General features: G+C 46.9%; 1 protein-coding gene across 1 annotated transcript in view; it reads left to right on the top strand.

Moving 5' to 3' along the window:
- Positions 1 to 7,123: 7,123 nt before the first annotated feature.
- CCDC63 (coiled-coil domain containing 63) overlaps positions 7,124 to 26,638 on the top strand; it is a 36,542-nt gene continuing 17,027 nt past the window's right edge. Inside the window, exons 1-7 of the mRNA XM_057746733.1 lie at positions 7,124 to 7,167; positions 11,993 to 12,089; positions 12,488 to 12,654; positions 15,876 to 16,065; positions 22,313 to 22,432; positions 22,880 to 23,061; positions 24,818 to 24,999. Of these exons, the coding sequence (XP_057602716.1) occupies positions 12,081 to 12,089; positions 12,488 to 12,654; positions 15,876 to 16,065; positions 22,313 to 22,432; positions 22,880 to 23,061; positions 24,818 to 24,999 (850 nt within the window). The 5' untranslated portion in view covers positions 7,124 to 7,167; positions 11,993 to 12,080. The remainder of the gene's footprint in view (positions 7,168 to 11,992; positions 12,090 to 12,487; positions 12,655 to 15,875; positions 16,066 to 22,312; positions 22,433 to 22,879; positions 23,062 to 24,817; positions 25,000 to 26,638) is intronic.

Below are 26,638 nucleotides of genomic sequence, written 5' to 3'. Positions count from 1 at the left end.
TCTTATTACTTAAGAAATTCCAAGGGTTTTACGAGCTCTGTGCCAGGAACTAGGGGCAGAGAACTATATATATATATATATATATTTTTTTTTTTTCTCTCTGTTATTTCACAGTGTGGAGAGAGGCACAGGGGGAAGCGCCAGGGTCCATCAGGAGGCAGAGGGAGGAGGAAAATGTGGGCAAGAGGCTTTCCTCTAGTTTCTGCAGGAAGGATCGAGTGAGACAGAGTAAGCAGGCTGAGAAGGTTTAGGATCGGCTCATTTGATTAATCACAGCAGGCTCTGGGGTGCAGGTTCCTTCCCCAGTTGTCTGGTACCTGGCCCTGAGGTGACTAAGGCAGGGGGATATTGGCCTGGAGCTAAGAGCTTGATAAAGGAGGCGGTTGGGGTGTGGGCTTTGGATTGGTTTGCAGGTGAAAGGTACACTCCCAGGTGAGTTGTTTGCTCTCTCTAGGAATTAGCTAATCTTGAGTGGGGCAGTCCTTTCTAGTGTCAGCAAGGTCCCAAGATATCAAAGCATCAGAATAAAAAGACATGCTTACTACAGACCCCTGCAAGTTTCATATCATTTGATATTTGAAACCAATGTATTATATCAGTTGGAGTGAGTTTAGCAGCCAGTAACAAAAGAACAGATTAATAGAGGCTTAAGAAATAAGATGTTTAATGCAAGCTGACATAACAAGAAGTCTTGAGGAGGAAGCTTCCAACTTTAGTTTGTCAAGTCAACAGTATCATCCAGGACCCAGACCTTTTCTCTCTTTTGCCTTTTTTCCGTTCAGCATTTGGTAACAAGGCTTCATATAGTCCCAAGAAGCTGACTCAGCTCCAGGCATCAAAGCTCCACACAACATGGTCCCAACGAGAAGAAAAAGTATTTCAGTTATCTATTGGTGTGTAACAAACCATGCCAAAAGTTAGTGGCTTAAAGCAAGTTATTATTTCTTACACTTCTGTGGGTTGACATGAGTACAGCTGGAGGGTTTTTCTGTCCCACATGGTATTAGCTGGGGCTATCCACAGAACTGCATTCAGCTGACAGCTGAGCCAGGCTGGAAGATCCAAGAAATCTTCGCTCACATGTCTAGGGCCTTGGTACTCTTCCATGTTGCCTCTTCATGTGGCAAGCTCGGGCTTCCTGCCAGCATGGTGGTCTCTGAGTAAGCAAGTGTCTTTCACGGTGACTGGCTTCCAAGGCAAAAGTGGAGGCTGCCAGGCCTTCTTTAGGCCTATGTCCGGAACTTGCACAGCATCACTTCTGCAGCATCCTATGGGTCAAAGCATGTCACAAGACCAGCTGCAATTCAAGGGGAACTGTTATCCCCAGTAAAAGTAAGAAAAGGAAAGGAGAGAGTAGATGTTGGGGAGGCCAATGGTAGTGTCTACCACCTGAAGCTCCAGTTTCCCCTTGAAGAAGAGGCCAGACAGAGACGATCTTTCCTTAGAGCAGCTGAGTGGCACGGGGGGTATGTACTGCTGTCGGGGCACCAGGGTAATGTAGTGGCATCCAGAGTCTTCTCTTTCCCTCTCCCTCTCTCTCTCCTAGCTCAGTGTGTGCTACCTGTTCATTGCCTTGCCGGTGGGAGTGGGACCATGGCAGGGAGAAGAAGACAGCGTATATGGGGAGAGGGGAAAGCCCAGTTATTCACTGTTGCAAAAAGATGGAAGCATTTGGCACCGCTCCTGGTGCCAAATTGAAATTAATGCTGGCTTCACTCCCAGGCTGGTTCCTGTTCCCTCCAGAGGGCAGAGTCTGTGCAGCATTGAATCCAGGAAGGTCACTTGCTTGTCACAGGGGAAGGTGGGGGAAGGGCTGTGACAGTCTGGGCCCTGGAAGAAAACTGAATCCAGTTCAGTTGCTCAAGGGACTTTAAAGAAGGGACTGCTCTCAGAGTTTGGGCTCTCTGATCCCTTTAGGGGATCAGAGAAGGGAGGTAGAGGCACTGAGAGATTACCAACAGAGGGAAGCCATTACCACAGTAAAGGCAGGGAGAAGCAGGGGAAGGACCTAGAGTGACTGAAGCCCAGGGAGGGCAGGAGCTGGGGGAGGCATCGAGACAGAGGCTGTAGCCACCACCAGGGATGCGGTCCTGAAGCACAGAGGGAGTTTGAAAGAAATGCCCCACCTCTGTCTCCCCCTGCCTTCTGATCTGCTGGTCCTTTCCGTTGGCTACACCCAATCAGAAGCTGGAGGGCAAGGGAGCCCGTGGGTGATGTAGGCCACACTACCCATTTCTGGAGAACACAGGGCAGGTAGAAGAGGCTGGAGAATGAATTGGGGTGGGGTGGGCAAAACCATACAGGTGTATTATGCATATGCCCAAAAGATGTGATTATTTTTTTTTTTTTGGTTATTTTTTTATAATTACTTTTCAATACTCCAGAATGTCTCCTATTCATACATCTGCCACAAGTTACTTAAAAAAAAATCCTTCTCTTGGGAGTTCCCTGGTGATCTAGTGATTATGATTCGGTGTTTTCTCTGCGGTGGCCCAGGTTCAATCCCTGCTCATGGAACCGAGATCCCGCAAGATATGTGGCCAAAAAAAAAAAAAAAATTCCTTCTCTTGTTCTTCTTTGTAGAGAACTGTTTTATTGAAGTACAATATACATATATAAAAGGACATGTCAGAAGTGCACAGCTTGATGAATTTTCACAAGTGAGCTTATTTATGTAACCAGATCAAGAAACAGAACTTTCCCAACACCCAGGAAGCCCCCTGAGTCCCCTTCTAGTTATCATGGCGCTAACCCCCCTCCACCAGACTGCCTGGATTTTGATTCCCAGTAGCACAGTCTCATTATCCTGTAGAGAGATGTTACAAAGATGTTACAATGGCATCTTTGTGTCTATGGATTTTTTTTTTTTTTTTTTGCCATTGACTTGTTTTCTTGGGATGAATCTCCAGATTTAGGTTTCCTGGGCTGAAGGGTGTAAACATGTTTATTGCTCTTGCTGTATGAGGCTGCGTTACTTTCTGAAGGATGTACAGATTCCTTATCACTCCTTATCTTAGAAGTCGGCCACTGAGATTATAATTGGTGACTCTGGCTTCAGTGGAAGGGAGGCCGGGAGGGGGGCAGTTCTGGATCCCATTAGGGAGGAATCTGAAACTCTAAATACTGACAGTGCCTGCTCTCTTGGTATGTGATGTTTTGATTGCAAATGACAGAAGCTGCTGTAGGCAGACATGGAGATTATTGCAGGCAATTAGGCAGTCCTCGGATTCTCGGGTGGGATTGCAGCTCTGTAGCAGGAACAGAACTCAAATCCCCCCACCCCTGGGCTCACAGCATGGGCTCCATGCACTGGAGGTTCAGCCAGCATTTGGATCTGTCCCCAAATCCCCCAGCGGACTTCCCCTCACATCTCATTGGCCACCCCGAGATTTCAGTGGGCTCACTTTCTGTGAGATTCAGTGTTCTCCACTCAATTCTGGGACACAAATCAGGGTTTTATTAGCAAGGAAGATGTGAGGGAAGGGCTTTGTGTGTGGTCAACCTCTGCTCAGTGCATATACTTGGGGAAAGATGGCTGCCCCAGCCCTGATTTCACACAATCTCTTGGCTCTGGCACCTCACACCTATTAATCAGTCTTTTGTTTCCCAAGGAATTTTTTTGTCCAAATTCTGCTTCCTGGGGAAGAAGCTCTGATTTGTCTAACCTGGGTGAGTGGTTCTTGTCCAGTCAGCCATAGCTGAAGGGAGGATTGGGTGACACCACATGCCACCAAAGAAGATGAAGCAGGGCTGGAGCAGGTAGCCTTTGCTGAGTTACCCAAAGACAAGCGAAAGCAGTACCAAGGGCGCCAGTGACGTAGGGACACCCAAAAGGATTTTTTTCCCAAAATGATTTATTTCATTTGAAAAAGCATCATGGCGGAAGTCAGAATCCCGTCAGACTACCTGACTCTTTGTCTTATGGATTAGTACTGCTTTTTATTTTCAATGCCATAGGTGGGATGAAATACTTTATAATCTTTTCAGGCTTTAAAGTTCTCAATTTGGCTCTGGCAGTTGGAAGAAATTAAGGCTCAGAGAGGTCAACTGACTTTCCTAAGAGCACACAGCAAATCAGTGGCAGAGCTAGGACTAGAACCTGGATATCTTAACACCTTGTCCAGTGTTCTCTCCATTATGTTGTGCCCTCCACTTTTTTGAGAATTATTTTCACAGTCCCCATGGAGGGGCTGTTGTGCCAATTGATAGTGGCCCCCTGGCCCTTGTTATTGGGCCAACAGTGGACATCAATCCAGACTGGGCAAACTAGGTTCTCTTCCTTGGGAAGTTGAGATTAGGAAGACATTGATTTCTTTTAAACTGGGCTTCAAAATGTGAATTCATAAGAAGCAAGCTGAGGGGAAGAAAAATTTGTCTTTAAAAATAAGAGGCCAAGTTGAGAGACCAGGTGATTTCAGAGAGAGAGCTGGAGAGAGGAGCTGCCTTGATTTCTGACAGCTTTGTAGTTCTTGGTTCTTGTTCTTCATGGAGATCTGCCTCCAGCTTACATATAATAACTATGATATTCATATAATTTAGCATGCTTTTGGCTACAAGTAATAGAAATACAGATTGGCTTAAACAATAAGAAAATGTCTTAATTCCTTTAACAAGAAGTGTGGAACCAAGGTGGATTTCAGATATGGTAGGATCAGAGTTCCAGCTACACTGTTCTGCAATTCTCTCTAGGCTCTTCCCTTGGTGTGTTGGCTTTGCTCTCACATTACCTTCCCTTATGGTTACAAGAGGGCTGCCAGCAACAACAGGGGCAACATGCTTCCTTATTCCCATCCATGGAGCTAGAAAAAAGCATCTTTCCAGCCCTGGACTGTAAGTCCTTCCTTTCTGTCTGATTAGGCCACTGTCAGTTATGAGCCTATACCTGGACCAGTTGTGGTCTCCAGGAGAATCCTATGTACCAATCAACTTAAATTTAGGTTCTAGGTCCAATCGCTGGCAATGAGGATGGGATGGCTGTGATGGACTAAGAGTAATTGAGAACTATCCTGGAGATGTGTGTGAAAATCAATTTCTCCTGGCCATGTAGGCTAAATGGGAGAGGGATGGTTACCTGAACAAATTGGGATCTGTTGGAAAGGAGGGATGGGGAACAGATGCTGGAGAGAGAGAGAAAAAATCATTTTGAGTTATTTCAGGTGGGTTTTTGATCCTTGTTGTCAAAGAGTCACTTGGACAATCAACTTCCTGGTTTGTGGCCAAATGCCTTTGCCCAGCCCCTCTGCATCCTGATTCTAATTTCCTCCTCCATTCTGTAGACTCTGCTATTGCCAACATTTCTCACCGCTGGCTCATCGTTTTGGCAAGCTGGCATCTCACTCTGCTCCAAGCCCTGCTGACGGAGCTGAAGATCCCTTTAGCAGAATTGATTCTGGCATGTTCTAATTTAAAAAGCCTTGCACTTCTCTGCATGGAGGCTGCTGAAATCTGTGCCCATAAAGGCAGAGAGAGTAAATTCTTCTGAGGAAAGCCTATTTTTAACAAGTCCTGAACCTAATTGAACTTAATCATTTTTCAGCCGTTGACACTTGAAATTATGAGTCATTGGGCTATATATGGAGCTGAGGGCTAGAGCAGCCCTTTAAATATCAGAGAGATGTCAGATACCAGCTTCCAGAAGAACATCTCAGGTTTGGAGCTGTGGTTTCACTCAGAACGGTGGTAAAGCATGGGTCTCTAGAGACAGCCCTGAGTTAAAATCCTAGATCCCCCACTTACTGCAAAAGTCACTCTGTTTCTCTAAGTTTCCTCATCTGTATTGAAACCAATCTATTTTTTTTTTTTTTTTTGGCCGTGCCACATGGTATGCAGGACCTTAGTTCCCCAACCAGGGATTGAACCTGCGCCTCCTCCAGTGGAAGCGTGGAGTCCTAACCACTGGACCACCAGGGAATTCCCTCCTCATCTGTAAAATGAGGCTGGTAACACTTGTCCCAAAACACTTTGTGTGAATCATCAAGGCCTGACAGGAAGCTGCTTATGATCTTCATTTACTCTACTTTTCATTACTATTCATGTTTTCTTGCACAAATGTTAACGTATTTGATTTTGACATGTTGCCCAAATCCTATTAGTAAAATATCCTGTCCCACTAACTTCCCTCATGGTTACAACATGGCTGCCAGCAACATCAGGGGCAGCATGCTTCCTTGTGCACCATATCACCTTTCTGAAACCAAAACCACAATAATTTCTAAAACACATCTTGTCCCAAGAGTTTAGGGATAAGAGAATGGAGAGCTTAGTAAGACTGAGCCACAATTCACTCAAGGGGTCGGAGGTAAGGTGGAAATCACAGGCATCAGAATTACCCTAGAAAACCAGTACCCCTAATCATTTCCCTTCAGCAATGTGGCTGCTTCTTGAGTTCAGCCCCAGAGGAAGTGGTTGGCTTGTGTTTCGGGGCCATTTGTATGAAAAAAATGTTTATCTTCAAACGATCAAATGCAGTAGGCCAGTGAAAAATGCTCAGGCCAGGAGTCACAGGTGACCTGGGTTAGACTGTAGTGCCCTTGTCAAGCTCACAGAAGGTGCAGTGGGTGCTTCTGAAGAAAATTGGTGGACAAATTCCCCTGCACTGGTGGTTATTTGTCTCAAGTTATTTCTCTTTTTTTTGCAAAGTAGGAAGAACTGGGTTCCTCGGAGTTAGTGCCTGTAAAGAATGCATCCAGCAGGGTTGCTGTAAGTACCCGTGAGTGTGAGAGGGGGAGTAAGGAGATGGTGAGAGGAGATGCGGGTGAATGAGAGAGGAGATGGAATGGCGATTGAATGGCCTTGTGAGTGGCCTGAGTCAGGGAAGGAGAGCAGTGACTGAGTCACGAAGTTAGTGGCGTGAGGGTTCGGCTAGTCTGGTAAGGGGTCGCCGCGGGGGAGGCGGGGTCGCTGAGGAATCTGTCCCTTCTCCGCCTCCCCGCCACGCCAAAAAAAACCTTTCCTCTCACCAGATTGCTCTGGTCCTTAAGGGCCCTGCACCCTCCCAGCACCTTCCAGGGGAGAACGCCCTGTCTGTGCGAGTCACAAAGACGCCCGTTCCAGGGGTCCGAGAACGCCCGGACGTGGGACTGGGGGTTGGCTCAGCGAAGCCTGCAGCAAGCAGCCCTCCCGGCGCCGGCGGGCACGCGGTGGGAGCTGCCCTGCAGGCCGCCCCTGGTAAGTTTCGCCGCGCCTGCTGCTCCACAGCTCCCCCTGCTGGGGGAAGCAAAGACGTGGCGGTTGCGCCTCTCCCCTTCAGACGTTTAGCTTGCCCCTGCACCTGGAAAATATCTTGGCCCCCCTCAATTAAATGTAAATAAATTACAGGGTGTAAAATAACTCCAGAGAAAGTCCAACAAGCTTCCATTTCCCCCCGTAACGATCCCAATTTTTAAAAATTTGTGGGTGTTTCTGCACCGCTGCTTAATTAGTGTTCAAGCATATGTTTAACATTCCACCAGATTCCTCAGCCGTGGCTTCATTTTTTTTTTTTTTTTGTGGGATCCTCCTCTCTCTAAGTTGGCGTTTATAATCCATGTAATGGCCCGTCCCAGGCGCCCTTCAGAGTCCTTCAAGGGTCAGGATTTTCTTTTAAGGGCAGATTGTTAAAATTCAGCCGCAGAGGAGAAGCCAGCCTCCTTTACTCCAGCTAATTAAATACTAGACAATAAAGCCTTCTCCGGCCTGGGAGGAGACTTCATTCATTTAAATAGTATTTGCTAAGAGCTTATCATGTGCCCAGGACTACAGATACTGTAGTGGACAGACTGAGGTCCAGGGGGCGTGAGGTACTTTCGTGATGCTCCCTGACCTGCACCTCTGGATTTCTTAGCACTTTCCAATGCACACAAATGGGCAGCTTTGAGATTCCTCCCAAGAAATGCTTACTCAAATTCCTGCTGGGTCCAGGCAGTTACAGGAAATGTGGGAATTGTGGGGAGGAGGAGTTAGGCAATGGGGAGGAATGGAGCCTGCAGCTAGGAGAGTGAGTGCATGACCCATATTCACATTTTAAAACTGCCTGCCAAACAGAGCTGAAGGCAGGTTGAATTTACCCTGTGGGCCCAAGTTTGAGACCCCTGATGAAGAGGGTGGTGTGCCAGGGGCCAGGACACCCTGCAAGGCTCTCTGAAGGCCCAGCTGTGAGAATGAGGGCAGATCTGTTCCCAGGAAATAGAGTGGGGCAACCCCAGAGGGCACAGAAAGGGAAAGGGCTATGTTGCCGTCTGGAAGATGGAGAAAAGCCAGTGTCCCAGGGGGAGCCTGGTTCTCTATGTGTGTGTGTATGTATCAGAGAAAAGGTAGAAGTTGATGGAACCTCCAGTTCCTGGGGAAAAACACACAACACAACCAATTAACTCAAGGGCAAGATAAACTGATACTTGAAAATCCTGATTCACAGACAAGTTACACTCATCGAACACCTGTTATGTGCTAGGCACTGCACTAAAAGCTTTATGTGCATTATTTTATGCTGAGTGTGGGGATGAGTATCCCTATTCTACAGGTGAGGAGACTGAGGATCAGAGAGAGAAATCACATTGTCAGTGATTAGTCAGGTATACAGAAGTCACGCTTTTAGAAAGGTGATTACAGATCCACTTGGGATCAAAAGAGCCCTTAAACATAGAAAAGCTCCTAGATCATATGAAATTGAAGCTGCACAAAATGCTAGAATCAAAGAGGTCCTAAAATAAGTGTCCTTTGCCCAAACCTTATCAGTCTAATAAATCCTGCTATGGCCTATACCTCTACCTTGAGGGCTCTTCCAGAAACAATCAAGCTGTGGAACCATAGTCTTTACTCCACTTCCCTGCCTGTGGGAATTTTCCAATATTAGATATTTTCCTTCAAATGTGATTTACCAAAATTCAGTTAGTCCCCAAACCCTCTAGAAACCCTCTGTAACATATTAGGGAACTGCCAGAGGTCCTACAGTCTCAGCCACTATTGTCCTATCACCCAGCAGCTTGAGAATCATTTTCAAGATAGTGGATCCTGCAAGGTAGGTATGCTCTAGATTGCAGTGAACAAAATACTTGATGAGTGCCTTCGACAATAGTGACACTTAATTATTTCACTTAACAAGAAGCCTAGAGCTAGGCAGTTCCAAGGATGGGGCAGTGGCAAACAGTGTCAATGAGGACCTAAATTTCCCCCCATATTTCTTCTTTGATCTCTTTAGTATCACAGTGATAGTTCTCCTCATGGTCACAGGATGGTTGCTCCAGCACCAACCATCATGCCTTCACAATAATTTCCAAAAGCAAAAGAGAGTGGAACATGGACAAGCTCTTTTTTGTCACAAAGGAATAGGAATAGACTTCTCCTTATGTCTCATTGGCCAGATCTGGGTCACATGCTCATCCTTTGACCAATCATTGACAAAGGGAAATGATGTTATTATGATTAGTGGGGACCAATCATGATTCATCCTCTGGAACTGGGCCCATTGAGGGGAGGGACAAAACCAGAGTCCTGTTAGGAAGGAAGAAGTCGGGGTGTTCTTAGAGTCATGCTAGCTGTTGTAACAAAGATGTCCCCACATTTCATTGGCTTAACACAACAGAAGTTAATTTCTCTTTTTTGTAACAGTCCAGTGAGGATGTTCATGGTTGGCAGGTGACTTCTTCCACAAGCTGATTTAAGGAACATGCCTTGTGGCTCTGCCTCTCTATGGCTGTGCCTCCCATGGATGTCAGATGGGAAAAAGAGGATGGAAATGTCACATCCACTTCTTAAAAAGTCATACCTCTCTGCTTACATCCCATGGGTGAGAATTCATAGCCCTGCCTGGATTCAGGAGAATCTGGGGAATGTAACCCCTGGCCAAGCAGCTACCTTAGTAACAACTCTTCATGAGGGAGAAGCGGCTGTTGGGAGGCAATTAACTCATCTCTTACAGGCTGATCTTTTTACACCCCTGCTTTTAAGGAACATCCTGGCTTTTCCAGACCTCTTGGCCAGTTGCTTCCCAGTGGGTGCTGCCACCTACCCTAGACCACACATCAGTCTATGAACACTCCTTTTATTCACTTGCCCCTCAACCTTTGCCCAGGCAGTTCTCTTTACCCCAAATTCCTTCCCCACTTTTCTTCTCTGCATGGTGAAGGTGAACTCCTTCAAAACCCAAATTGAAAATCATCTCCTTTGTGCAGCCTTTTCCACTGTTTTGCCCTGGGCAGGGTTCATAGCACCGTGAAGGTTGACTTACCACTGAACTCTCTATAATGTCTAGCACACAGTAGCAGCTTAATTTGTTTGCTAAAGAGATCTAGGTACTTCAGGCATGAGAACTCATTTGGTTGCAAGCAATAGAAAACTCATCCCGGATTGCTTTAAGAGAATATCTTGATTCATGTCATTGGACATGACCCAGAGGTATCTTCAGGCTTGGTTATATCCAGAGGCTCAGATGGTTCCCCCACGGTTCAGTTTCTCTTGACTTTGTCTTCTGTCCTCTGTGATAGCTTTATCCTCAGGCTCCCTGAAGAGGCAAGATGGCTGCCAGCCACTCCCAATCTCATTCACATAGGTTAAAGTGCAGCAGGACACAGAGTAGTTTCTCTCTTCCTGAGTGTGCAAGCTTAAATTCCACGGTTCACTCTGCTTGGACTAGCCAAGGTCATGTGCCTGTTCCTGAACTGATCACTCATGCCAGGAGCCTGGGATTAGGCAAATTGGGTAGGGATCTGGCACTCTGATTGGCCCATCCAGAGTCACAGGTTTCCAGTCCTGAAGCTGATGGAGTGGGGTCAACCTCAGTGGTGCAAAAGAAATGACCAGGAATGAGGGAGGGTGTAGCTTCCCACCAGAAAGTCCAGGTATTGCTACCAGGAGACAGAGGAATGCTGGATGCCCCATAAGCCTGTGTAAGTATTTTTTACGCTGAACCTTCATCATATGAAAAGACCCATATCGGGGCTTCCCTGGTGACCCAGTGGTTAAGAATCCGCCTGCCAATGCAGGGGACACAGGTTCCAACCCTCATCCGGGAAGATCCCGCCTGCTGCGGAGCAACTAAACCCGTGAGCCACAACCACTGATCCTGTACTCTAGAGCCTGCGAGCTACAACTACTGAGCCCATGTCCCTAGAGCCCAGTGCTACGCAACAAGAGAAGCCAAAGCAGTGAGAAGCCCGCACACTGCAACAAAGACCCAATGCAACCAAAATAAACAAAATAAAATAAAAATAAATTAATTAATTAAAAAAAAAAAAGACATATCACACAACAGTATAGCAGCCACTGTTTACTGAGCACTTACCTTGTGCCAGGCTTAGTGCCTTACATGCTGAACAACCTGTGAGGTGGCTTCTAGATTTTCTCCTATTTTCCAGATAAGGAAACCAAGGCCCAGAGAACTGAAATGACTTGGCCAAAGTTAATAAGTGGCCAAGGAGGAATTTTTGCTGAGATCTGATGGTTGACATAGCAATGCTTTAAACCACCATGCTGTAGGACCCCTCAGTAGGTGGCAAAGCTAGAAGTTTCTGGTTTGAGAATCTAGCTCTTGAAGTCTGGGAGTTGGGGTGCAGTGGATCTTACATCCCTGTAGGGCTCTTAGGGTTAGTGTTGTCCCCTCCTTTGAATACCTAATGCCTCTTAGTACTAATGGCTCCTGCTTTAAAAGGGGGGATGGGGGTGTCCTCACAGCTGAAGCTGGTGAATTTCAATGTATTCCCATCAGAGGACACACTGCCCTGATGCCATCTTGCCCCTCTTCTTTGGGAACACAGGAAGCAAGAGGGTAACCAACACACCAGAACCATCTGCCTGGCTCCTAATAATAAATTGTGAGAGGAACAGGTTTCAGGCAAACATTGCTTTAAAAAAAAGCCTCTTCTCACACCCGGGCAGCCATCTGCCGTGTCCTCCTCATGTGCCAAGCTGTGGGAGGAGGAAGGCCTGCCGGGGGTGGGGAAGGGAGAGGGTGCTTCTGGGTCCTGCACCGCCAGCAGGGGTGGCTCACAAGTCCTATTCCTTTCCCCACTGTGGACAGGGCCTTGTAGAGAGAGAAAGGAGTACTTGCTGGCTTTAACCTCCCTGGGTACGGTGTCTGAGCGGAGGAAAAGCAGAATTTCTTCAAGATGCCGATGGTGGGTAATAATAGCTCCTACCTACAGAGGGCTTACTGTGGGGTCAGGCGTTGTGCCATCCACTGTACACATAGCAGCTCATAGCATCCTGACAACAAATCTATGTTCACTCATGTTATAGAGGAGGGACTGGAGACTCAAAGATGTTAAGTGACTCACCCAAGGTCACCCAGCAAGGCCACCTCTTCAGTATGCAATAATGAGGCCCAGCTTCCACTCTACCCTGGCAACCCGGGGTGGGTTTTCCGTGTAACACATGAGCAGCTGACATCACTGGAGGGTGGTCTTCCAACTCCAGCCCTGCCCCAAGCACCCTTCTTGCCTTCCATCCTTGAGCTGAAATGTGGGCTTTTCTAGTCACCTAACTTGTTGCTTAACACCCGTCCTGTCTCACTCAGAAGAAGCACAGGAGAAAAGACACTGAAGATTCCCAGGAACCTTTGGAGAAGACCAGAGAGCAGCTGGCCGAGGCAGAGCTTCGGAGGCTGAGGCAGCAGTTCCGGAAGATGGTGGACAGTCGGAAGTCCTTTAACTTCCGCTCCCAGCAGAAGATCACAAACCAACAGTGAGTGATGGTCAGAGTTTTGTGCCGAGTGAACTTGGGGAGAATTTTGGGTTTGTTTTGATAGGGCTTGCCTTCTGATGTGGCCTCTGGGTCAGAAGCCCACTTAGGATAGCTTCAGTGGGGGGAGGAGATTTATTCTCAGAGTTCAGGGTGTCTCAGGGACCCCAAGGGGAGCGGGGCACCCATATCTCAGGAAAGGACACAAATGAGAAATCGTTTCTGGTTCCTGTTTCTTTCAACACATGAATTTTATTCTTTCTCCTCTGAATCTCAGCTTGGCTGGTGGGAGATGGCCGCCTCCAATTCCTGAGCTACCAAGGGCCACACAGAGAGATTGTCTTTAATCAATTCCAATCCCAAAATTCCCAGGAGAGGGAGAATCTGATTGGCTCAGCTTGGGTCTGGTGTCTACCTCTGGCCTAATCAGCTGTGGCTGGGGGGTTGAGCCATAGGACAGAAAATAGCTATGGGTATCCCCAGCGGTTCTAGCAATGAAGATGGGGAGTTCCCAGAGAAGGGGAAATCACCAGTCGGTGGATACCCCAAAGAACATTTCCTGCTTGGGCATCCTTATGGGATCTGCAAGCCAGAGTATTTGAAATTGAGTTACCCTAGAAATTATAGTGCATATAGTTTCTTTGGGCAAGAGAAAGGTGTTCCCTGGGGTTGAATAAACAAACATTAAACAAGCATTCTTAGATTCCATCCAAGGAAATGTGATTCCTTAACGACATCCATAATGTTTATATAGGCAGTAACTGCCTATTATTAGAAAGAAAATTTTACTGTTAGATGATGCATGAAGTTCAGAGGATGGAGAAAAAAGGGGTTCTTTAGATTTCCTGTGGATTGGCTCACTCAGATCATTATGTGAATTAGAAAAAGGTACCCTTTCTCAAAGACCCTTTACTGCCATCTGTTGGAAGCATTGTCATCATGTAGGGATTTTGTTAAAACAAGACAAAGTGTCTCTCAGAAAAGTGTAATAAATCAACAAATCAATGATATGTTTTCAAGCAGATGGTGCTCCCTTGGGCTATGCAGTGCACAACCTGCACATCTGTGCCTGGCGACCCTGATTCACAGCCTACCCTTGGTGGGCATCAGGAAATGCCTGCTTCCTGGTGTGTCTCTGACAGTTTTTCTTAAATCTTACTTACCCTTCTGCACCCCACTCTATTCTACTCTGATCAATTTGATTTGGTTTCACTGTGGTGAAACTGAAGGGGAAGGGAGTAGAAGAGTGGAGATAAACACCCATAAATAGGAAGAGAACTGGGGTGAGGTGCTTAGGGCGCAATATTTATTGAGGTGCTTGGGACTTCCCTGGTGGCGCAGTGGTTAGAAATCTGCCTGCCAGTGGAGGGGACACCGGTTCGATTCCTGCTCCAGGAAGATCCCACATGCCGCGGGGCAACTAAGTCCAAGCGCCACAACTACTGAGCCTGCGCTCTGGAGCTGGCGAGCCACAACTATTGAGCCCATGTGTCACAACTACTGAAGCCCGTGCGCCTAGAGCCCATGCCCTGGGACAAGACACTGCAATGAGAAGCCTGCGCACCACAACGAAGAGTAGCCCCCACTCATGCAACTAGAGAAGGCCCGCGTACAGCAAAGAAGACCCAACACAGCCAATAAATGAGATAAATAAATTAAAAAAAAAAAAAAAGGAGGTGCTTTTCCCCAGCGCTGACCCTGCATCTATACCACCCTGAGACTGAAGACCTCCTTAAATTTTGGGGCACCTCACTCCCCTCACTGCCGTCCCAGCCCTGCCTAAATGTGCACAAACTTTCCTTTTGCTTTTCCAACCTCATCGCACCCCTGAAAGCCTAACTCGGTGGACTATTCTGCTCTCTCTCTTCTCTCTGCACCTTAACAAAGATTCCTCCCAAGAGGGGCTTTAGAAGGGGAGAAAAGTCCCAAGGGCCAGGTTTAGAAGACAAGATGCTCTAGAACTGGGCGTGCGCTCCAGTGGTCCCTAGCAACATGTGGCTATTTACTTTTGCAATTAATTACAATAAATAAAATTAGAAATTCAGGTCTTCAGTTGCATAAACCACATTTCAGGTTCTCAATAACCACATGTGCCTGGTGGATGCTATCGGACAGCACAGCGCAGAGGACATTTGCCTCACTGCAGAATGGTCTCCTGGACAGCACTGCTTTAGAACAGTTGGCAAATGGTGGCCCATGGTCCAAGTCTGGCTGGCTGCCTGTTTTTGTAAATAAAGTTTTATTGGTGCACGCCTGTTCATTTTTGTGTTGACTATGGTTGCTTTGTTGAGTAGTTGCAACAGAGACCCTCTGGCCCACAAAACCTAAAATATTTACTCTTGGCCCTTTATAGAAAAAACTTTGCAGAACCCTGCCCTAGAACATTCTTTGCTGTTCTAGAGTGGCGCTTCCAAAACTTTAAAGTGCATACAGGTCACTTGAGGATCTTGTTACAAAGCAGATTCTGACTCAGTAGGTCCTGGGTTGGGACCTGAGCAGCTGCACTTCTCTGAGCTTCCACAGGGTGTTGAGGCAGCTGGTCTGCAAACCGCACTGAGCAGCAGGTATAGGCTGCTCAGACTTTGCCAGAAACTCGGCCTCTGTACTATTTCCTGTTGTTCAGTTGCTGTGCAGTCTCCCGAGTCTTCTTTTCTCTTTTAGAAATCCCTTTTGGCCCACATCCCTGACCCTCTGTCTTCTCCAGAGTAGACAGAGGGGGAGAAGGAGACTCATGTCAGCCAATTTCATAAATCATTAGCCCCCGAGTAGAGAAGCTGGTTAGAGGTTCCTGTGCAGCTCTGTGTTGATGCACAATCGAAAGATCCTGCCTGATGGGTTTGCCTCTCATAACCAGAGATAATTGGCTGTAAAACTGGAAAAGAAAGTCTGCAAAATCAGACAGATGCCAGTGAGCTGCTGGCAAAAGAGAACTTGGGGGCTCTCACCATGTCTAGGTAAAGGGTTTTGACAGGCACAGCTGCAAATTGTTCTGAGAAGAAAAAAAAAATGCCGCTCAGAGAAGGGCAGAACAGTGGAAGTTGCAGTGAACTGGGTCAAAGGTGATCTGAGTTCTGGACCTGGATTGGAGACCTCGGGTGAGTCCCTTCCACTTGCTGGGGTGGGAAGCACCTCTCCGAGTCTCCTTTCAGGACCAAGAGGCCTGGAGTGTCTGATCCAGGCAAACTCAGGGGTTCCGGTTTAATCACCTGCTGCTTTCCCAACAGCAAGGAAATCAAGACCCTGCAGGAGGAGCAGGATGAGATCACCCTGCTTTTGAATCTCATCAAGTCCTCCAGGAACTTGGATCTGAATGAGAAAAACTACTTGGAGCTGCGTTTCCTGCTGCAAACCAAGGAGGACTACGAGGCCATGATTAAATCAATGAAAGTGCTATTGGCTGAACTGGATGAGAAGGTGTGGTCTTTCTCTTAAAGGGTTAACCAGAACACTGAGCAAGGGGAAGGAGTGGGGGTGGGGGTGTACTCCCCACCAAAGCCCCCAATGTTGGCTTTTCTAAACATGACTGTGGTCACTGTCTCCACCACCATTGTAACCCCTGATCTCTTAGCTCTATTGATCATTTCCCCACTGTGGTCTCCAGTGCCTCCCTATTACACTTAGAATAAATGCCCCAATCCTTACTGTATCAGTCAGGATAGGTTAGGTTATGCTGCAGTAACAAAATTCCCTCTCCCCAACTCAATGGTGTAGAGTAACAAAAGTTTCTTTCTCATTCATGGTTTACATCTATCATGGATTGGCTAGGGGCGTTTATATCCTCTCATCCTAGGGCCAGGCTGAAGGGATAGCCCCCATCTTGAATATTGCCAGGTGTTGTGGTAGAAAAAAAGTGAGATCCTGAGGCTCTCACAGTGGCAACTGAATGCTCCAGTGACATGTGTCACTTCTGCTCATGACTCATTGGCTCAAGATAGTCTACCAAACCCATAAATACCCCAAATACTCATAACCACACTCAAAATTCAAAAGTCAATTCTACCCACTCACAAAAGGGTCTAGGAAGTACACCCTTCGTGGATCCAGAAAGCAAAGAGGAAGAGACATTTGCTGAACAGCATTAGTCCCTTACTATGGTTTGAAAGACCTTGCCTACCCCTCTAGGCTTATCGCATGTCATTCCTTCCTTAACTCTTCTCATTCCAGCTGCAAAAGACTTTTTTTTTCCAAATAATGCTGAGCCTTTTCTTACCTCAGGGCCTTTGCACATGCTCTCCCTACTCACACTAGTTGTTTATCTTTATGTCTCAGCCTAAAGGTGACTTTCTCAGGGAGGCCTTTTCTATGCCCTCTCTCCAGTTTAAAGTATATCCCCCTGGTATTAGGTTCCTGGCCAGGAACAAATAACACACTCTGTAGGATACTCAGGGGAGTAGGGTACTCAGGGCAGTAGGGCACTCTGGAACCTGCAATAAATACCCCAACCTCTTCTTCTTCTCACCCTCTGACCCCCAGTACAAGGGAGCCATTGTGGATCCTTCCCAGTCAGCTTCTGGGGCACAGAGCAGGGTGGAGGGTAGCTCTCCGGGGGCAAACAGAAGATCCCCGTGCACCCCCTTATCCTCTTTCATGTCACCCCATGGCACCTCCTTCACAGCACCTCTCACATTGGTAATTATACCTTAATATAGATGTTGTCTAATGTCTCCCTAACCTATCACCTCCATGAGGACAAGGACCATGTCTTGTTCCCTAACGTACCCCCTATTCCTATCCCAGTGCCCAGCACCTAATAGGTCCTCAGCATGTATTTACTGACGGAATGCATCTAGGAATCTCATTACACCTTTCCCCTGCTTCAGACTCTTCAGTAATTTCCGACTGTTGCTGTGATAAGGGCCTTAGTCCGCGATGTAGTCTGCCGGCTCTGCTGCCTCAGCCCCTCCTGCCTCTTCCGCCTCCTCTCCTGCCTACTCCTCCTCTGTGCTCTCTCCACACTGGCTGCCTTCATGGACCCACAGTGCTGTCTCTTACCTCTAGGCCTTTGCACATGTTGTTCCCTCTGTCTGGAATGCCGATCCCCGTCCTCTCTGCTTGGGGAAGTCTTATTCATACTTTGTGTCTCAGCTCAAATGCTGTTTCTGCTGGATAGTTGTTCCCTCATCTTTCTCTGCTACATGCCCCTACTGTGTGTGTCCCAATTACCATGTATCTCCCCTTTCCTAGGGCTCATCATGCTTCCTGGCTTGTTTCTAGTCCTAGATTGTAGGTTCCCTGAGGGCAAGGACCACTCTGTCTTGGTTACCGTCATACCCATGTTGTCCGGCACCAAGCAGGGGCTTAATAAACACTGATGAATGAGTGAGTGAATGAATGAATGAACATATGAACCTATGAGAAAGGAGGCAATAAAAGTGAAGAAGAAAAATAGGGACCTGGATCCTCAGAAACATTAGAAAAAGCAACCTAGTTTAGGAATCCTCCAAAGAGTACGGCACTCACTGCCCAACACAAAATCCCAGCGCAGGCGGCTCCCAGAATTCCCTCCTGCTGTGTCCACCACACAATGCCCAGAGCTTTGTCCTTTCAAGGGGTCACTGGAGGCAAGGATATCACTGGGCCCTGCTTGGCCTCACAAAATAATTAATAAGCCGATGCCTTCCTGCTGGGCATCTAGTGTAGGCAATGCATTTTCCCATCAGCCATAGCCTTGGATAATGTCTCCCATTGGGCTGAGGCCTAATTACTTTCAGCATCACGAAAGCAGCATCTGACATAAAGGTGCCAGGGGGAATATGGCTCTGAATTTAATCGCAAGAGCTGATGCCACTTTGGTAAGTGGCTTCCTTTGGTAAGGAGCTAGAGCCCTTTGGTAAGGAGCTAGAGCCCAAGGACTCGGGGGGTCAACTCAGGAGGGGGCAGGCATCCCTTCAGAGCAGAGGATGCCACACCTAACATCTGAGGGAGGATGCTGCCCCACTATGTATAAAAACAAGTCATTTGTTTTATTTCATAAGAGAGCTCTAAGGGATTTGTGTTGAGGATGCTGCCTTGTGCATAGAGCAGGAGAGGAGAACGAAGTAGAACAGAAACCTGACGTGACTTGAACCTGACTTTGTCAGCACTGATGAAGCAATTTGTTTTTGCTCTGAGGGAATTTGTGGGGGAGTGTGTGTGTGTGTGTGTGTGTGTGTGTGTGTGTGTTCCAGCTAAAGTCCAAAAGCCTGGCTAATGTCAACCATATGCAGCATTTATATACCTCACCAGTTTTGTATGAGACCCAAAGGTTCCCTTGATGCCTGATTTTCTGAGCCACCATTTTGCTTGAGAAAGTATTAGGCTGCAAGTAATAGAATTCTTGACTGGAAGCAGCTAGGAGAATAGAGGTTTGTTTTTCTCACACAATAAGATGTCTGACTGGAAATAGGCCATCCCAGGGATGGTTTAGCAGCTCTACAATGATGGGTTATTCTTTTTCTCTATGACTCTCTTGGCCTCATAGTCAAACGATGGCTGCCAAAACTTAGCTGGTATAATGTCTCATATAATTGCATTCAAAAATATGAAAGAAGGGATGGGAAGTTTTCATACATGAGAGTCTTTTCTTATGAGAGGGAGAATATTTCATAAAATCCCTCCAGCAGATTCTGTCTGATTGGCCAGGGCTAGGGTATATGCCCATTCCCTGGCCAATCACTGGCAAAGGGAAATGGAATTTCTATAATTGGTTTGGGGTAGATCAGGGGCAGCAGATCATAGTGTGAGCACCAAGTCTGGTCTGTCTATGGCCTTCCAGCAAAGAATGGTTTTTGAATCTTAAATGTTTACTTTTTAAATGGTTATGTGAGTACCTACACAATAGTTTCTTGGTCCTTGAACCCTAAAATATTTACTGTTTGGCCCTTTAAGAAAAAATTTCTCAACCCCTGATTTAGACCAGTGATGATTTATCCCCTGTGTCTGGGGGCAGAGCCCATCTTCCCTGAGTAGATTACTGGCAGTAAGAAAATGTTTTTATCTCATATATAAGAAGTATAAAGATAATGCAAGCTTCAGGGTTGGTTGATTCAGCAGCTCATTTAGGTTTTCAAGGAACTTGTCTTTGTCCTTTGAGGGCAAGACAGCAGCAGCAATTCCAGGCACCACATCCAGATGGAACCATATTTTCAGGAGAAGACAGACCATCTCTTCCTATGATTCTCTTTTAGGAATGAGGAAACTTTTCCAGATGCTTCTCTACCAGGTGTCCCTTCCCAGCTCAGAGGCTCCAACTGGTTTAGTCTTGCCCATCCTTGAATAAATAAATCACAGAGTGGTTAGAGTTACCATAATTGGCTTGGATCAGTCTTCTGGGGTGGGATGGGTGTTCAGCCCCAGAACATCCATGACGGGTCAACCACCCACCATGTCTACCACAGTTCTGGCTGTTGTCACCTCTGCCAGCCTCCTGGTTCTGGAACATTTTTCTGACATTTATTAGACATCTCTTGCTGCCTAAAAACCATCTGTCATCAGTTTACTGTGGTTCTTCCATGACCCTAAATGTATGAGTAGAACAGTGGCCTTCAGGACAGGCTAAGGCTGACAACATGAAGGCTTTGGCTTAACATGTTAAAAATCAGGAGATTTCATGTAAAAATTCAGATATCTGGCTTCTCTTTTAAAAAACATGAAGATCTGGCAACATCGGGCCTGAATTTCCTTGGAGCAACTGTAACTAAGCAATGTTGTGGGTGATGCTGCCAACCCTTTACCCATTCTTTATGTTCTCCTCTCTAACAAATTTCTAGCTTTATTTAGGGTGAGCATGTGCCCAGCTAAAAAACTGTTTCCCATCTTCCCTTGCAGCTCAATGTAGACAATGAAATGTAAGGGGAATGTCCGTTAGGGGGTGTCTGGTTGCTTTCCAGATATAGGTCCTACCCTTCATCCATATTGCTTCCCCTACTTTCCTCCCTGGAATATAACTGTGAAGGCTGGTGCAGTGGCAGCCATCTTTTGAGGGAGAAGCCAGGTGAATTACAGAGATCTTATCCTTACTTCCTTGAGTTACTGAACTTCAGCCAGCAGTGTATTGTGAGAGAAAGATAAACCATAATTTGTTTAAACTACTGTTTAATTGGGCTTTCTGTAATTTGTAGTTGCATGTGTTCCTGATTGATACAACCTGCTGCCCCTGAAGGGAGGCTGCTGAGATCTGTGCCCATAAAAGCAGAGAGAGTAAATTCTTCTGAAGAAAGCATATTTTTAACAAGTCCTGAATCTAACTGGACTTAATCATTTTTTAGTCATTGACACTTGAAATTTTGGGTCATTCAATTGCCAATACCCCTTTTTAACAGCAAATATTTTGTAATACCTCCTTTACAATCCTGAAGTAAAATTCATAGTTGATATAATCTTTACTCTTCTTCTTTTAAATCAATATTATGCCATAAGTGTAATATGAAGGAAAAATAAAGGAAAGCTATTTATACTAAAATTATATGTATTTCGATACTTGCATGTTTGGGCCTGACTTATCTAGGCTGGGACCAGCAAATTGCTCTGCAGAGGGCCTGATAGTAAATATTTTGGATTTGCAGGCCACATGGTCTGTGCTGCAGCTGCTCCACTCTGCCTTCATAGCATGAAAGCAGCCATAGACAATGCAAAGAATGGATGTGGCTGTGTGCCAATATCAATATACTTCATTTATGAAAACAGGCAGTGGGCCAGATTTGGCCCAGGGCCTTAGTTTGCAGACCTCTGGTTTAAAAGATGTAGTCAGAGGCCAGTATTATTGATATGCAGAATCACCGAAGATTTCACACTGCAGACTGATTTGTTCTTCTTGTATCCACAACTCAAAGAAGATGATCCACGGGAATTCCCTGGTGGTCCAGTGGTTAGGACTCCACATTCTCACTGCTGAGGGTCCGGTTTCAATCCCTGGTTGGGGAACTTAGATCCCACAAGCGGCGCAGCACAGCCAAAAAAAAAACCCAAACAAACAAACCAACCCCAAAGAAGATGACCTGGGTTGTGCTGGTGTCATGATTTCCAAAATGGCAACCAACTCTTGGTAAAGTTCCAAACAAATCAGTGAACATTATCTTGATTTATACAATGACCACTTTCCTGGATAATTAAGTGTCTATTAAAATCTAATGAAAAATACTGTGTGTGCATATGTAAAAGACAGTTTAATTCTAGGTACAGAAAATGATAGAGGTTTTTCACCTGCCTAACATCCAGAGGGGCCCTGGAAAGTCACCAGCAATGGGGGACAAGTCTTGGATGTCTGGGGCTGTCTTACATGCTGCAGGCTATGTGACATCTCATGACCTGCCCATTAAGTGCCACTAGTGTCACCATCATTGCAAGAGGATAAAAAAAGGTTACAGAAGGCTTCTTGGGGCAAAAATGCCGTTTCTTCTGAAAACTGTGGCTTTAGGGTCAGGTGAAATTTTCGCCGCCCACAGGTGAGTGAAATTTATATGCATGGGTGAGACTAAAAACCCAAAGTTGCCTCATTTTGCCCCAAACTGGCTAAGATTGAGTTGAGCACACACCCAAGAGAGAATTAAAATTCCATTCACAGGAAAAGAAAGAACATTGCAGTTTTTGTTTTATCACACTTGAGTTAGTGAACTGTAGCATTTGTACCCATACAGGTGTTAACACAGCTGGGTTTTCTCTCCCTCTCCTTCTCTTTTTTCAGATTGGTCTGATGGAAAAAAAAATTATAAACCAAAGACAGATCTTCTCAAAAACGCAAGAGGCCAATAACCCCCAGAAACTGCAAAAACAGATCCACGTTTTGGAAACCCGTTTGAATCTTGTACGTAAAGTGTTCTCTGGGGGAATTCCCTGGGGGGATTCCCTGGTGGAAGAGTGGTTAGGACTCCAAGCTTCCACTGCAGGGGGCATGAGTTTGATCCCCGGTTGGGGAACTAAGATCCCACACGCTGCAACATGGCCAAAAACCAACCAACCAACCAACCAACCAACCAAACAAACAAAAAACTCTGCAAACAACTCTGCCTCTCTTTGCTAGGAGGGAAGAATGATGTCTGTGAAGCCATTAGCAGAACATACTCATCTCACTGGTTGAGTCAGGAGAAGTTGAATGATGATGTGCACACAGGCCAGGCAGCACTCCAACCATTGTTCTGTGGGCCTGGGGTGGGAGGTGAGGGGAAGACCCTTCAACCCTCTGGCTGCCTTCTGGAAGCTTGTCTCATGCCCCAGGAGTGAGCCTTATTTTGAAGCACAGCCCTCCTCGCAGGTCACTGTACACTTTGACAAGGTGCTGACTACCAACGCGAAGCTCCGGAAGGAGATCGAGGACCTACGGTATGAGAAGGCTGCTTACGACAACGTCTACCAGCAGCTTCATCGGCGCTTGTCGATGCAGAAGAAAACGATGAATGTGGCCATCGAGCAGTCTGCACAGGCCTACGAGCAGAGGTGGGTTGGAGGAGAGAGACCCAGGGGCAAAGATGTCTCAGTCCCCTGCTGAGCTTCCTACTCTGGGCCACCTCTGCCCCTTGTGCTTATGTGTTGAAGAACCTGAAATCATCATCATAATAACTCCGAGTGCTGATCACGTGTCTGCCAAGCACGATGCTAGATGCTCTGGGTAGTATTTCAACCCTCACAGCAGCCCTTGGAATTATTATCCCCATTTTACAGAGCAGGAAATGGAGACTTAGAGATGCCAAAATACTTACCTAAGATCCAGGTAAATGGCAGATGTGGTGAAGCTGAGATTCAAACCTCTGTGCTGTATCATCTCCTCCAGGTGTCCCTGCCTCTAGACCTAGGAGCCCCTCTCAGTCTGGGCTGTCTCCTGGCTTCACACCCAGAGGGGCGAAAGGCATGCAGTTTAGCTGTGAAGAGTGCAGATTTTGGAGTCAGAGAGATCTGGCTCCATCACTACTACAGTGTTGTAGGACCTCTGTGGGTGGTAGTGAGGATTATATAATATGAGTATATAAGGGAGTGGCTGGGACATAGTAATTGACAAGTAGTGATGATGATGGTAATAGTGATAATGGTGATGTGTGATGCTGCTGCTGCTGCTGCTGGTACTGGTGGTGATGATGCTGATGCTGATGGTGCTTGTGGTGGTGATGGCAATGCTGCTGCTGATGGTGCTGGTGGTGGTGATGCTAATGGTGATGGTGATGGTGCTGCTGGTGGTGATGGTGCTGCTGGTGGTGATGGTGGTGATGATGCTGATGGTGCTGGTGGTGGTGATGGTGGTGGTACTGGTGGTGGTGGTGATGCTAATGGTGATGATGCTGGTGGTGCTGGTGGTGGTGATGGTGGTGGTACTGGTGGTGGTGGTGATGCTAATGGTGATGATGCTGGTGGTGGTGATGGTGATGATGCCGCTGATGGTGCTGGCAGTGGTGCTGGTGGTGGTGATGCTAATGGTGATGGTGCTGGTGGTGGTGATGCTAATGGTGATGGTGATGGTGCTGGTGGTGGTGATGGTGGTGATGATGCTGATGGTGCTGGTGGTGGTGGTGATGCTAATGGTGATGATGCTGGTGGTGGTGATGGTGATGATGCCGCTGATGGTGCTGGCGGTGGTGCTGGTGGTGGTGATGCTAATGGTGATGGTGCTGGTGGTGGTGATGCTAATGGTGATGGTGATGGTGCTGGTGGTGGTGATGGTGGTGATGATGCTGATGGTGCTGGTGGTGGTGCTGGTGGTGGTACTGGTGGTGGTGGTGATGGTGATGCTGCTGCTGATGGTGCTGGTGGTGGTACTGGTGGTGGTGGTGATGCTAATGGTGATAGTGCTGGTGGTGGTGATGGTGGTGGTGGTGATGCTAATGGTGATGATGCTGCTGATGGTGCTGGTGGTGGTACTGGTGGTGGTGGTGATGCTAATGGTGATAGTGCTGGTGGTGGTGATGGTGGTGGTGGTGATGCTAATGGTGATGGTGCTGGTGGTGGTGATGGTGGTGATGATGGTGACGATAATGACGGCGATGGTGATAATGATAGAAAATCATTTCCTGAGGGTGGCCTAGAGCTGTCAGCTGCCGTCATTCAGGGGAGGAGGGTTGTTCCTCCACTCCCAGAAACTTCCATGATTAAAACGAGTGATGGTCATTGACGAGGCAGGAAGTCCCTCTGGACTGGTAGGGAGAGGGGAGGAGAAGGAAGGAGCTTCTGGACACTCAGGCTCTGTTGTGCCCTCCTTGCCCAGGCTGGAAGCCATGGCTCGAATGGCTGCCATGAAGGACCGCCAGCAGAAGGATATCTCTCAGTACAACCTGGAGATCCGAGAGCTGGAGCGTCTCTACGATCACGAAACCAAGCTCAAATCCTTCCTACTCGTCAAGCTGAATGATCGCCTTGAGTTTGAGGAGCAATCCAAAAAGGAAGAAGGTAACGCTCTCCAGGTGCACTCGCTCTCTCTCTCTGTCTCAACTGAAGGTGCCCGAGTCTCCTTGTAGTAGGTTTGCCAAATTTAGCAAATAAAAATACAAGATGCTGTTAAATTTAAATTTCAGATAAACAATCAATAAAATTTTAGTCTCATGCAGTTTTTGAGACATTCTTACACTAAAAAATTATTTGTGGTTTATCTACAAGTAGGACTTACTTATACTTTTAAAAATACATCGCATGTCTCTGTGTTCCTGTGGTTAAGACGCTGTGCTTCCACTGTAGGGGACACGAGTTCAATCCCTGGTTGGGGAACTAAGATTCTGCATGCTACACAGCGTGGCTGAAGGAAAAAATATATGTTGTTTGTCTGAAATTCAAATTTAACTGGTTACCTTGGGTTTTACCCACCACCCCTAACCTGTGGGATGTGTCCTCACCTTGTGGCTCTCTTTCCATTGTTTAGAGAAGGAACTTGTGTGTCCCCAGGACCACCCCTGGGTTTGGTGATTCTCAAGGAGGACTCACAAGACTCAGCAAACATGGCTGTGATGTAGGGACACAAATTAAAATCAGCAAAGAGAAAAGGTGCCCTGGGAGAAGTCCAGAGGAAACCTGGCACAAGCTTCCAGGATCTTCTCCCAATGGAGTCACACAGGACGTGCTTAATTCCTCCAGCATCTAATTGTGACAACACATGTGAAGAGTCGTCTGCTTGGGGAACTCGTTAGAGACTCAGTGCCCAAGATTCTCACTGCAGGGTTGGTCACATAGGCACCCTCTCGCCAGCACATACCAAAATTCCAGCCTCCCAGCAGGAAGGCAGGTGTTCAGCATAAACCACACCATCCATACAGTCTGGGCACAGTAGCCACTCTTACCATGTAGGAAAGTTTGATATCAATGTAAGGAACCGTTCAACATTTAAGTTCCCAGCTGAAGGTCAAGGGCCAGCCTTACAAGCAGGCCTTTCTTAGGAGAGCAGTCTCATGGCTGCTATGTTAACTCTCTCCTCAACAGATTGAAAGATCCAAGCTCTGTGGAGAGCCCCCTGTGCAGCTGCATTTGTTTTTTGTTCTTTCAGCCCCTTCTGTCCCTTCCTGCCTTATCATTTGTGATTGTACGGCCAGAAGCGTGTTTCTGAGAAATCCCATTTCTCACTCTCTAACATAACAAAAAGCATCTTGTGGACCTTCTGTCCATCTATCTATCCATCCATCCTCCCATCCGTCCATCCACTGAACCACTGGCTCATTCCAGCTTTCATTCTCCGTGCTTGGCATGCATGGCTTCCATCTAACCCTCCCAACATCTCCAAGAGGCAGCCGTTATTATTAACACCCTCTGACATATGAGGACACTGCAGCTCAGAGTGGATACACTGATACAGACAAGGTCCTCTGCAATGTAAGTAGCAGATCCAGGACCCCATCCAAAGTGTGTCTGCCACCCAAAGCCTGAGGTTCCAACTACTATCCTCTTCTCTCTCCTAATCCACTGAGCAGCCCCAAGATTCTGCTAGGCATCCAAGACCCAAACTATGCAGTCAAACAGGAGTTCCTCCCATTCGCTGCCACTCCAGTGGGCCCATGTGTCCATCCTTCCACTTCTCACTGCCTCAGTCTTGCCATCTTCCCCA

The sequence above is a fragment of the Hippopotamus amphibius genome, chromosome 8 (genome assembly GCF_030028045.1).
Source record: "Hippopotamus amphibius kiboko isolate mHipAmp2 chromosome 8, mHipAmp2.hap2, whole genome shotgun sequence".
Taxonomy (NCBI): domain Eukaryota; kingdom Metazoa; phylum Chordata; class Mammalia; order Artiodactyla; family Hippopotamidae; genus Hippopotamus; species Hippopotamus amphibius.
Note: the sequence above shows the minus strand (reverse complement) of the source record. Positions and strands in the feature narration are given on the sequence as shown.